At 31.2% G+C, this 14,118-nt stretch overlaps 1 protein-coding gene across 1 annotated transcript; it reads left to right on the top strand.

Annotated features, from left to right (window-relative positions):
- The first annotated feature begins 9,056 nt into the window (after positions 1–9,056).
- C8Q69DRAFT_48475 (putative C6 transcription factor) lies at positions 9,057–12,783 on the top strand. The gene is made up of 6 exons (XM_028631783.1): positions 9,057–9,407; positions 9,483–10,350; positions 10,409–11,406; positions 11,463–11,510; positions 11,571–11,878; positions 11,932–12,783. Exons 1-6 carry the CDS (start codon positions 9,233–9,235, stop codon positions 12,694–12,696), a joined length of 3,162 nt encoding a protein of 1,053 aa, XP_028489769.1. The 5' UTR covers positions 9,057–9,232; the 3' UTR covers positions 12,697–12,783.
- The last annotated feature ends 1,335 nt before the right edge of the window (positions 12,784–14,118 follow it).

Below are 14,118 nucleotides of genomic sequence, written 5' to 3'. Positions count from 1 at the left end.
TTAAATATTTTAAAACTTAAGTCTGGCAAGATATAATAAAAAACTAGTATAATACTTATAAAAAGATTTTTTATAAGATATTTTAATACTATAGTAATTAAAATCTAAATATTAAGATATAATTAGGAACCTATTTATCAGTCTTAACCTTAGATTATGCACTTACACAATCTAAATATTATTATCTCCCTTTAAGTACTACTAGTACTTATCGAGAAATTCAGACTTATCTTACTAAAGGTAATATTCTATCCAATATTATATCTAAATCACACAGTATTATTCTAACTTAAATTAGATTAGGTTTATTAGAATCAGATAATATCCTTAATTATTGGAGAATTAATAAATACCAATTCCTAATTCTTATAATAATAGCCTAAGATTTTCTTATAATCCTATCAAATAATATTAATATAGAACAATTATTTAATAATACCCGAGATATCTGCTATTACTAATATAGCTAACTATTTCCTAATATAATCTATGCTTTAATATTTTTTATATATATTAAAAATTTCACTATTTAGCAGGAGTTTAAGATAATAACTAATAATATAAATATAATACCTAATAATCAATAATCTAAAAAAGAAGAGATTAAATTACTAAATCTAATCAATAATAATAAGGATATAGATAATATATCAGAAGGAGAGATAAATATAAATAATAAAGATTATTAAATAAAGCAGTTTAGGGGTTAAGGTCTTTTAAGTATTTAAATAAATTAACCTATTATTAAATCTACTTATAATAAAGGAGAATAATTAAATAAATTATCTATATCTAGAGTTTCTATATATCTTTAGAGGAACATAATAACTATAAATAGATCTGAGTCTTTTAATTATTGCTTACGCTAGATTAACTATATTAAAGGCTAATATAAATATTAAGAATCTAACTTAAGTTAGACTCTAATATTATATTCTAATATTATTCTACTAATTTTTAGTTAATATTTAGTAATAGATATTATAAAGAAATAAAAATCTAAATAGTTCTTAAAGATTAATAAGATTTATATAAAAATTCAGATTAATCTAAAGTAACTAAAAAAAACCAAAAAAACCGAATTAAACTAAAAAACCCAAAAAAACCAAACCTAAAAAAACCATATAGTGTACCATAAACTATCGGTTCGGTTTACAAAGTCTATAAACCGTTCCGGTTTATAAAATTATAAACCGAACTAAACTATAGGCGGTTCGGTTCGGTTTAGTTCGGTTTTTTTAGTTTTCTATAACTACTCTAAATTATTTTATATATTAATAGCGGCTATTAATGCCTTTATAATATATATTTATCTTAGATCTTTGCTATTTATTATTAATATCTGCTTTCTTATTTATCTTTATATCTATACTTATATTTAACCCTAATACTTATTATAGGCAATATATAGAGCCTATCTATAAACCTATTCTTTATTAATATATTAAATATATAGATTATTATATAGCTATTTATAATAATATACTATAGCTATTTATAGATTATAAGTATTATATTTCTTATAATAATTAAATATTTACTTTAAATAGATATAATAAATATTCTAGCTATTATATTAATTATTATATCTATTATTATTTAATTAATTCTATACTATTAATAATCTTATAGATCTTATAGAGCTATAATATATATTAGATAATAATACCCCTATCTTACAGTATCTATATTAATTATTACTAGTACTAATTAGATTATTATAAAGCTTAGCTATAGATATAAATATAGAATATAAGTATAGGCTTAAGCTCTTTATCTAACTCAATCTATTATATATATTATATATCTTTCTTTAAGGACTAGCACTATTATTATTATTGCTCTGCCTGCTATAGATAATATTAATATAAATAAGGTATTTTTATTACCTTTTCTTCTTATACTAAAGAATAGAATATATTAGATTTAGGGTAAATAAATTAGATCTATCTCTTTTATAATACTCTTTATTAGTATTATAAGATTATAATTTTATATAATATATTCTTTAATATATATTATAGGAAGGGCTCTATATATTTAAACCCTATTCCGCCTTTATTAAATACTAAACTCTATTATTATTTTAATATAAATAATATAGATATAAAGCTATTCTAGTCCTATATTTGCTAATTAAATTATTTACTAATATTTACTTCTATTAGCTATAACTAGAATAATTATCTAAGCTTAAATAAGTTAAATTATATATTTTAAATTAATAGAACTATATATTACTATTAAAAACCTTTAGCTAGTAAGATATAAGCCCTGCATTATTATATTATATACTAATATATATCTTTAGTTTATAGGTGCTAATCCTAGTTATATTAGCCTTTACCTACTTAATCCTTTCTCTACCTATAAGATTTATACTTAAAATAATCTAACCTTATATTAACAGGTAATAGTTATTATAAATAATTAAACTATAATATTTATAAATTAAATTTATTCTATATATTATTTTACTATATTAAAAATATTATAAAAACTCTCTCTTTAGATTCTTTGCAGTTAAATATATAAATATATATTATTGCCCTAGATAGCAATAGTTAGCAGTTTAATCCTATTATATTTATCTATAAGATTATTAGCTTTATCTCTAATATACTAGCTATATTAGCGGGTCTAGATATACTAAGTAAATATTCTTATACTAGCTTTTATAATATCTGCCTTTACTTTAACTATATACCTAATAAGTAACTATTATTTAATATCCCTAAGATTGCTAATCTTTATACTCTAAATACTTTCTATAATATAAATAATAACTAATACTTAATAAATATTTATTATATCTATTCTCTATATCTCCTGTTTTACTATATTCTATTCTACTTTAATAGTAAAATAGACTACTACTAAGCTATATAATTAACTAAGATAATAGATTAAAATAATCTCTACTAACAGAATAAGCTAATTAATTAAATCTAAGCATAATAGCTAATATACCTATATAAGGGTTTATTTAATATTTTATATTAAGGTATTAATCTCTTTTAATAGTTTATTATTAATGCCTATATTATAATTAAGAAGAGAAAACTAGATTTTATATAAAAGAATTAGCCTAAGCTATATATTAAAAAATATTCTTAAATGCAGTTAAGTACCCGCGCTTAAGAATTATATAAGAGTTTATCTAATTAATTAGCTCTAGCTAATATAGGCTAATAAATAATTTTACTAATAATATTTATAAAAAGTATATATTATTATTAAAAGTATTATTATAATTTTATAGCAATTATAATATAATATAATAAGCTTATCTTTTTTATTATATTTATAGCTAATCTATATTAAATAGAGATTAAAAATAAGCTTATTTAAAATACTGCTAAAGATCTAATTTAAAATATTTATACTTACTTTAATTTAATTATATAGGTATTTTAAATAAAGCTAAACTACCTCCTAGATAATATTACTAAGTAATATATCTTTAGTTAATATAGAGCCTATATCTTTATAGTTAAATATTAGAAGTAAAGTCTTTTTTATACTTATATCTTTTTATAGATAAATAGCAGTTAGTAATTCCTTAATTTATCTACTCTTAATAGGGTAATTTTAATAGAGATTTTACCTATTAATAGTTATAGTAGTAAGTAATTATATATAATAATTATAAAAATAATAATATACTAGCTATATAATAATTATAACCTAATAGCTATTTATATAAAGGAGGTTAATAATATTTAAACTTACTTTAAATATTTCTCTAAGCCTTTCTATAATACTATTAAGATTATAGAGAATAGCTATCTATAATATTATTATTATAATACTATATAAATTAAGATTAAGTACTCTATTTAATTATAGGAGTTTCTAAAGATAAGTAATAAATAGATAATTCTCTATAACCTTTATCTAAGCTAGAAATATATTACCTATATTAATATTAAACTATATAGCAATATTAAAGCAATTTATTATTTCTATAAATATCTCTATAAGGGGCTAAACTGCTTTATAGTTAAATTTAGCTTTAATAAAATAAAAGAGTTTATTAATAGATAATATCTAGGCATATTAAAGATAATTTAATGCCTTATAAAATATTATATAGATAATATAAAGCCTTTAATTATAATATTAATAGTATATAATAAAAATAAGTAAGATATTATATATAATACTAATATTCTTATAAATAAGGTTTAGCAAATACTTAATAATAAGATAATCTATCTCCTAGAATTCTTTAAGTATTACTATAAAAATCTTATAGTAAAAAAATATCTCTATATTAATATATTACAGCACTTTATTTAGGAGAGAAATAAATAAAAGCTATATTAAAAAGGCTTTTAGATAGAATAGATTTATTCTCTAATTCTTTATTAAAGTAAGGCTTACTATTTATACTATTTATTAATAATTATCTTTAACTCTTTAAATTATAAAGCTATTTATATAGTAAATAATATTATTTATTCTATCTTCTAAAAGGCTTATTATATACTTAATATTATTAATTATAAAAATAAGTAGATAAAATGCTTTAAAAATACTATTACCTTCTAGATAAGTAAGATCCTTTATATAATATTTACTATAGCTTTAGTATATATACTTTTAATATATAATTCAGCTATTATTATCTAGGAGTATTTTAATAACTTAATTAGTAATAATTTGCTAATATATATTTAGCATATATACTTTCTATTTAATCTCTCTAATAATAATTTATATAAAAATCTTATATTATAATATATCTAGCAGATTATAATATAAGCTAATAAGACTTTACTAGATTATAGATTATTTTTAATATAGTATAATTAGTTATTATAAATATTAAATACTTACTAGAAGCTATAAGAAGAGCTTATATATAATTATATTAAGCAATATAATGCTTTTAAATACTGCTTTATATTATTTAATAAAGGGTAGTATATAGCCTTTTTATATATTATTAAGGCTATTAAGGAGAATTCTATAATAATAAGATTCTTCTTATATAATCTTAGTAGTATTAATAAAATCCCTCTTTTTATTATATAATCCTAATACTAATATCTTTATTTACTATAGGTAAGATCTATTTATATAATATACTAGCTAAATACTACTATTCTTATAGCCTAATTATCCTTTATATTACCTTTATAAGGGTTATATTACTATTTCTTCCTAGTAGCTATATTACTTATAAATATTTTTAAGTCCCTATACTATATAATAAAGATTTAATCTATAATATTAAGTAAGAGATAAGTATAGCAGAGCTAATGTAGCAGATATCTCTAATTATTTAGGATAAAACTCCTATAATTAATTGCTATATCTTTAATACTATTAACTAGATATTTTATAATATTTATAATAATATACCTAGCAAAGGTTAGCTATTTAATAGAATTCTTACTATCCTTAATAGTAATTTTTAATAAATCTTACCTATTATACTTAGTAGTAATTATATAAATATTATAATAATTTATTTATAATATACTATAATTTAGTTATATTTAAAGATTATTTCTCTAATTAATAATATGCGCCTATAATCTATTTATAAGAAGAATTATTATTTAATATAGTAGCTAGCAGATCTTAATTATAATCTAACTATAACTAGCCTAATTTCTTTACTCTAATATATTTAAATAATATATAAGTTAAATATATTCTTAAAATTAGTTTACCCTATAAAGTATTTTTAGGTAATAATTAATCTAGCTATAAATCTAGCTTTATTTTAAAACTATACTATTTTAACCTTATATAATATTAATATTAATAAGTTTAATAAGATATTACTTACTTATCTGCCTAGCTAAAAAATATATCTTCTATTATTAGATAAGTATAATAATAATAATAAATTAAATAAAAAATATATTATAAAGTTTTTATAAAGCCTTTACTTTTCTTTATTATTTTTAAGTAACTTATAGTTAAAGATAAATATATTAATAATACTTATATAAAATTATAACCTATAGTATAGTATATATAATAGAACTTATCTTATTATTACTAATATCTAATACTATTATTTAGAGATTAAGATTATTATAAATAGGTTTAAAGATAATTAATATCTTTTACTATAGCTTAAGCTTCTATTTAAAAATAATAAATTCTTATTTCTTTTAACTTATATATAATTTTTAGTTAAATTAGCCTTTGCTATAATTATTAATAAAGCCTAGAATTAATTGCTTTATTATATTAGGATAGATCTGCAAATATCTATATTTAGCTATAGTTAGCTATATATTATTATATTAAGGATAATATTAGCTTAGAGACTTAGTATATTATTTAAAAAGAATAATACTGCTTAAACTATAAAGAATATTATATAGCTAGAGATATTTAAGCCCTTCTTACCTATTTAAATAGGAGATAGATATTATTAATATTTAATTTTATTAATCTATAGATAAAGGATTAAGTATACTTTCCTTTAAGTAAAAATATATATATATTATTCTTCTTTGCTAACTCCTCTAATCTTTTTAAATATTTTTTTTCTTTTTATTATTTATTTCCCTCTGCTAGAATCTTTATTATTTAGTATTATATTAATCTTTAATATATATTGTTTTTTCTCTAATATTCTAGCTATTAATACTGCGCCTAAAATTATAGCTAAATAAATAATTATATAGGTATTTACTTAGGGTCTAAAAGAATTATTACTAAGCTTAATTATTAAGCCTAATAATCTTTCTATTACTATAAAGTATTATAATTAGTTTAATCTAATCTTTTTAAATAATGCAGTTATATTCTATTAAAGATATTTATTAATAAAGATAATAGATTAAGGCTACCTTATCTTATCTATTTATACTAAATATTTTACCTTATAAAAGCCCTTCCTTCTAGCTAATATTTACTTATTGCTAACTTACTATTATATTATAAAATACTTAATAACCTAGAGTTTAATATATATAAAGACTATATACTACTAATAGTAAAGCCTTTTCTATCTTATATTATAACTATAATCTATAAGCTACTAGCTATTAATAAGTATTAGATATTATATATATAGCTAATAATATATAATTATAATAATAAGGCAGTTAATATAAATATTTTATAAAAAAATAGCTTAAAGTAATATATTATCTTTTAAATAATAATTATAATTAGCCTAAAATCTAATCTAAAGATATTTCCTACTATTAATATAGGATATATTCTCTAGGTCTCTAATAATCTAATTAATTACTTTATATTTAGGGGAAAGAAGTATCTTTATATCTATACTATAGCCCTATTATATATTCTATATAATTTATTAATTATTACATAAGTATTTATACTTAATATAATACTTTATAAATATTACTATAAGGTCTTTAATAAGGCAAATAATATATCTGCTAAGGATTAGGCTAGAGATAAGGCCTTTTAGTTAGATATAATATCTTTAACTCTAGCTTATATTATTAAGTCTATAATTATTAATATTAATTTCTCTTTTTATTTTTTCTTCTATTTCTCTTTCTACTTCTTTTTTTAATATTCTAAAATCTTTAACTCTATAAAGTCTAAGTTAAATAATAATAATATAGCTAAGTCTAATAATAAAATTTTAAATAAAGGCTTAGATTTAAAAAGCACTTAATTAAATAATATTAATAATTATTCTATAAATAAGTTTATTATAAAAAAGGTCTTTAAAAAAAAGATAAAAAAGCAGAAATAGATAAAGTATTAAAAAATAAGATTAATTAATTATTATAGCTTTAGATTCAGCAGTTTATAATTTAAATAGATATTTACTTCTAATAATTAGCTTTAGGTAATTAGGCTATATACTCTCTCTAAATATTTAGCTCTATTAGATTAATTAATAAAAGATTATCTATTAACTAGCATATTCTCTAAAGTAAGAGAAATAAAAGAAAAATAAGATAGTGCAATATTAGGGGTTAATCTAATATAGGGATTTAGCCCTATAATTACTATATAATATACTAATAATTAAGCTTACTATTATTATACTATAAATAATATATTAGCTAGAAAATATTAGGAGTATAAGGGACTCTTACTACTAATATCTATATATATTATATTTAGTCTTAAGCTAAGATTAGAAACCCTTTTTTATATTAGATTAAAATATATATATAGATTAATAATTATAATTCTTATAATAGATAAGTATAAGATAGTTATATAAAATAAGAATAGCTATAAATTATTACCTAGATAAGTTAATTTAATAAGCTGCTCTAGCTCTAGCTCTAAAATTATCTAATATTATAAAGTTTAGGGATAGGCTTTAGTTTAAGGGATTTATCTAGCAGATACTATCTAAGATTAGTATTAAATATATTAAATCTAAAAAGTTAAATCTAGGATCTATTATAATTATAATTTAAGGGATATTAAATATTATTAGTATAAGAATATTAATAGCTCTTATACTCTATATTTAGGAATAAAAAGAAGGAGACTAAGACTACTAATATTTAGGGGTTTAATTAGAAAAGAGAGACTTAGATAGGCTATAATATAAGATAGGATAAGATATTAAAGCCTCTATAATAATCAGTATTAAAGTCCTAATATATTATCCTAATTGCTAAGCTCTATATACTGAGTATTACTTTCTGTTAAGGGCGATAGCCACACAGGATGTGTGGCTAAAGACCTTGTATATAATACTTACATTACTAGCTCAGTCGACAATATTAATCCCGTGAGCACCAAACCACATGGCCTGAAGAACTCCACCAGTAGCTCTGCACTTCTCGTGACTGGTGATGATTCGAAAGAATGCAGAATGTAACTAAATTACTGTAGTTAGTCAATCGCTCGACATCCTCCCACGGTAGGATCAGGAATGCAAGGCGAATTAATACCCCGTATCGAATTACTACCCCGCACATTACTTAGGGTTCGGATCGATCTGGGATCGAGTCAAGAAAAAAAGGAATCCATAACCAGAACAGACGAAGATCCGCGATTTTTAACTACATAGTTACGAGAAAGAAATCCCATGGCCTCTCTTATTAGTGTCTTAGCATATATCCTCGGGAGATCGTTCGCCTTTTAACCCGTAGATCTTTGCGTTGGGATAAACCAAACCGGCCACAAACCCCACTTACTTAGGTAGACTAAGTACTCGCAAATGTTCGCTTTGCATCGGCTACCAATTTCCCCAATCCCTCCACTCTGCGCCGACAGAAGGCGAAGCTCATCATTCTCGAAACGGCCCTAAATGGCGTCCGCTGCAGACCCCTCGATCCCACCTAATAATGGCGGTCATCCGAATAATAACAGTAATGGCCTCTATTCGGAGAGTTCCAAGTCGCTGTCTCCTCAACCGCACCACCGTCGCGGATACCAGGCATGCGACCCTTGTCGTAAGCGCAAGGTCAAGTGCGATCTAGGAAGTACGTTTCACCGGTTCCCCAGAGATCTACGGGATATATAATGGTTTTTGAGCATTCTCATTGATGCGAGTCCAGGTGTCGATAACCCCCGTCCGCCCCCGTGTGTGCGATGTCGACGCGAGAGCAAACGATGCGAATTCTCAGCAACAAGACGGAAGCGCAAGGCTTCAGAAGGCGGCAGTGATGAGGTCGATGGTCCGCTCCGCCGCGATAAGCGGATGATGGTGGGGGAGTCATACAATGATACGCCAGGCAATGGCAATGCATCGCCCTATACGCAGGCTGCTGGTTCGACCTCGTTCGAGAATGGCAGAGCCTCGTCCAGACCGTCGTGGTCAGAATCGTCTCCGTCCGCAACGACTCAGATGGGGCGGCCAGCTCCCACGACGCAGTATGCGACCAATTCATCCGCGCCTTCGCCGCAATTCCAGGATATAAGGCTCCCGCGGCCCCCCGCATATCCTCTCAATGGCAGAGGGCAGAGTTATACGTTGGAGAGTGGGCAGCATATGATGAACAGAACGGCGGCGGAACTCCTATCACCGACTATCAGCAACAGCCATGATGCCCTCCATCTACTGTCGGAGGCCGCCGGCAGGACTGAAGATCTAAACCGTCAGAGTCTGGAAAACAGATATGCTGCCAGACAGGCGGCGGCTGCTTCCTATACATCACCGGTTTCCCCTATGGCCCAAACAGGTACCCCCCGGAGCGGTCCGCAGCCGTACTCGACGCTTCCGCGACCTGAGGCTCTGGGACGCTATTACCGAGGACAAGCTTCGGGTCCTGCGGAGCCTCATTTGGTCGATAATCGAGCACAGTCAGCCAATTCAGTCGATACGCAAGATCCTGGTTATCTTGATGCGGTCAAAGCATGGTCGCGTCTTCGATTTGTGCGAGCAGGTTGGCTCACCGTTGATGAAGCCATGGCATATGTCGCATAGTAAGTTTGATTCCTGCAGGGTTGTTTTGTGCGGAAACAGGCTGATTTACGTTTCTAGTTACTACGAACATATGGCCCCTCTGAGTCCAATTGTATTACCGGACTTCTCGCCACCCTCCACGCACCGAACGCTGCTCACGGAAGAGCCGGTGTTAGCTGTTACGATTCTTACAGCAGCTTCCCGCCATATGAAACCGAAGGGCGATGGTGCCTTCACTCGTGCCTTTTACATCCATGACCGGCTTTGGTCCTACCTGAGAGGCATGATCGAGCGGCTCTTCTGGGGTCAGGAGAAGTTTGGCGGAAACTCTGTTGGTTTTAGCAAACCAAGATCAGTCGACCTTGGACCTCTTCCCGGCAAGGTCAATTTGAAAGGACATCTGAGATCGCTGGGCACCGTCGAAGCTCTTCTCCTTTTGACTGACTGGCACCCGCGAAACCTGCATTTCCCTCCTGGAGACGACGAGAACACGCTTCTGGACATGGATGCACACGTCTCACTGACACGCTCCGACAAGGACATAGACAACGATGCTGATCAGACGTCAAATAAGAACTCAAGTGGCGGTGCCGAAGGAAGACTCGCTTTTCAGAAGTGGTTGGAGCCTGCCTGGCGATCCGACCGGATGTCCTGGATGTTGCTGAGCACGGCACAAGCTTTGGCATTCGAGCTTGGAGTATTCGACCAGAAGAATAGCTCCAATGCAAACGAGTCCCCAGCTGAACAGATGCGAAAACGTCGTGTTCGTCGTCTGATTCTTGTCTATGTGACCCAGAGCAGCGGACGCCTTGGAATCCCTTCGATGCTGCCGCTACCCCAATGGAGTCATGACATTGAACCGTCCCTTGGGGATCCAAAATCAGGGGACGTCCTGATTGACAGGATGCAAGACTGCTGGATCAGAATCTCGAAGGTCATGTACATGAGCAATCAGTTGCTATTTGCCTCTAAAGAGCAGACGTCCGAACTCATCAGGAGTGGACGGTACCGTGAACAGATCGATGAGTTCCTCCCTTCATTACGCGAGTTCCGCCGGAACCTGGACAGCATTAATTGTTAGTGGAAACCCCCTTGAGCTCGTGATCAATGTCCGTACTAACAAAAATGCCAGTGTGCCCTCAAATGCGTCATATATTGACGATCGAATATGAGTATACACGTAAGTGTCTCGTGCTTGGACCTTGCTGAGTAGTTACTAATGTAATGGTGTGAATTGCAGGCTTGTACGTGAACTGTCTGGCCCTACAAGCCGTGGTCGATCGATGGACTACCATGTCGAATGAGGCAGCTTCAGCCCAGGCTCAAAGTGAAAGACCTGGCTCTGGTCCTTCGCCGTCGGGAACCGCATCACTTCGAGTTCTCATGGAGCTGTATCGAGTCAATGAACCCTATATTCAGGAGGTTGTGGATGCTTCGCGGAAAATCCTTCAGACCGTTCTTGAGGGTCTCGTGCCCGGCGATCATCTAAAACATTGTCCTGTTCGGACATATTTTAGGATCCTGTCTGGCATGATATTCATTCTCAAGGTATTTTTGCGTCTACCCTCATGTTTTTCGTGAGTGTAGCTAACATGTTGAAGACTTTCACACTGGGTGCCACGGAAGACGATGTCCGTGTCTCATTAGAGCTCCAGGACAAGACTGTCGAGGCTCTGCGGACCTGCGTTGTCGACGATGTCCACCTGAGTCATACGATAGCCAGGTTGCTTGAATTACTTACAACTAACATTCGAACAAGATTTCTTCGGTTTGCTCCAATGGATCGCTCCGGTGAAGGTGAAACCCAGGACCGCGGTTCGGCACCGGTGTCCACACCCCAGTCACCACGTCCTCGCGACAGCACGCAAGCTCGTAGGGATGTCGCCGGTTCTCAATGGCAATCGTCTCATAGTGGAGCACAAAATCTAGGTTACTCCGTGGATGGAAGCAATAACGCTACCCCAACGGTCACCAACGGCCACGATCCTTTGGCCAATATCCCGGCTCAGCCTATCAATTCTTCCAATCTCAATGTCTCTTTCATGCCCCCTCCGCCGTCTGTGTATTACAACTATTATGACCCCAACGCTACACCGCCAAGTGCTGGTTTGGAGGACTCTAATCCACCATCTCAGGCAATCAACGAGGGTGCTACGTCCTCAGGAGCGCTTCCAGACTGGTTTGCTCTACCGCTGGACCAGTTCTTCAACAGCTCGACTGCCGGTGTTGACCAAGGTCTAGGTGGGACTGGACCTATGGTTGGCGAGTTTGATATGCTCGAGGTTCTCCTCAACGAGCAGTATGACAAGAGTGCCGAAGGTGTAGACACTGCAGGTGGAAATGGACTCCCGTCCCAATTCCTGTGATGTCACACTGTCTCGGGACTGCGAGTTCTCGTGCATCTCATAGCAATCGCGACGTCCGCTCTTGCCAGGGCGTCTTCCTGCATCATCCTCGTCACTATATCTGCTTTCTCCCGTCGACAAGCTCAGGTGTCACGGTTTGTACCTCTAGTTGGCCGCCTTTTGTGTCTGCAACTTCATTGCACGCGTTTACCCAAGTTGTGTTTCTCGTTACTGATACCTCGGGGTTTGGTATAGTGGCTCAGCCCTTTTCTCCCGTTATGTGATCTGTCTTGGATGTTAGTGGTTGCACAGCGACGCACGGCCTTTTTCTGCTTTTCAAGCCTTCTGATACTTGGTAATCTGGTTTGCCATGCACAGTTGTAGTGATAGTTCGTTGAAATATTGGATATGAGATTTGCTCCCATTGAATATTTTTGGTTATCGACAAGTTGCCTAGGCTATAGCAATGTTGCTATAGATCCACGCGCATGAGGTGATGATGTTGCTCATCTGGAATTTGCGGAGTAACAACCACACCGTAAGAGCAGCCTTGCAGGATTCCTGGTTACTTTCGGGAAGCTACAGATACTCGCGTTATGAATGGCAACGTCATTCAATCCGGCGAAGCAGTGATATTCCCGAAATAACGCAATATAGGAGGGTAACATCGTATCCTAGTCATACTTCTTATGCGCTATCTTGGCAGGGTTGGTTGATCCAATTCGAGCGGTGAGACCGATACAAGGTCGATCTTCAATCATCGCCCGGTTGTAGTTACTACTCCGTAGTACTTACCGGGTCTTGCGTCTGTTGTTTTCCGATGGAGGCTCAGTTTTGGCCCCGAAGGCTGATCCAGTCCGTCTCATCGGGCTACAGTGAACAGCATGAATAACCTAAAAAAAGAATCCCGCGGGCCATTTTTTTCTTGGCAGTATACGGAGATCTATCAGGCGCGTCTACGGTATGGCAACATGTAAGAACTGAAAGACGACTACTGCCAAGCAGCGGGGGAGAGGGGCTAGAGTGTGGCGGTCCATTCAGTTGAGAGAATCTCCTCCGAAGGATCATTTTCTAATGTTAATGTCCGCAGATGCTACGGCGGAGACTTGTTATTCCCTGGCGAGTTTCTAGAATATCTTCCTTGAGATCGCGGGAGACCGTCGGACCAGGCAAGGCTGAAACTCTGTCCAGAACAAAAGAGGCCATGCTCTTCTCAAAGGGGCAGGATGGATGAGAATCATGCTACCCTAAGCGGTCATCAAAAACGCCTAATCAGACTGTTTCGGACAGAGGCCAAAACAAGCTGTGATCTTGGTGGCTTAGTCCGGCGATCTGCCGTGTCTGCCCTGGATTTGGTCAGGGACAAAAAAAGACGAGCGGAGCATCAATAATATTATCACCGGCTCTGCATTGCAACCACGGAAAGGCACTGCTGCTGAGCAT

Source organism: Paecilomyces variotii, assembly GCF_004022145.1.
Source record: "Paecilomyces variotii strain CBS 101075 chromosome Unknown C8Q69scaffold_1, whole genome shotgun sequence".
Lineage (NCBI taxonomy): Eukaryota > Fungi > Ascomycota > Eurotiomycetes > Eurotiales > Thermoascaceae > Paecilomyces > Paecilomyces variotii.
The sequence above is the reverse complement of the archived record's forward strand: the minus strand, read 5'-3'. Positions and strand labels throughout refer to the sequence as shown.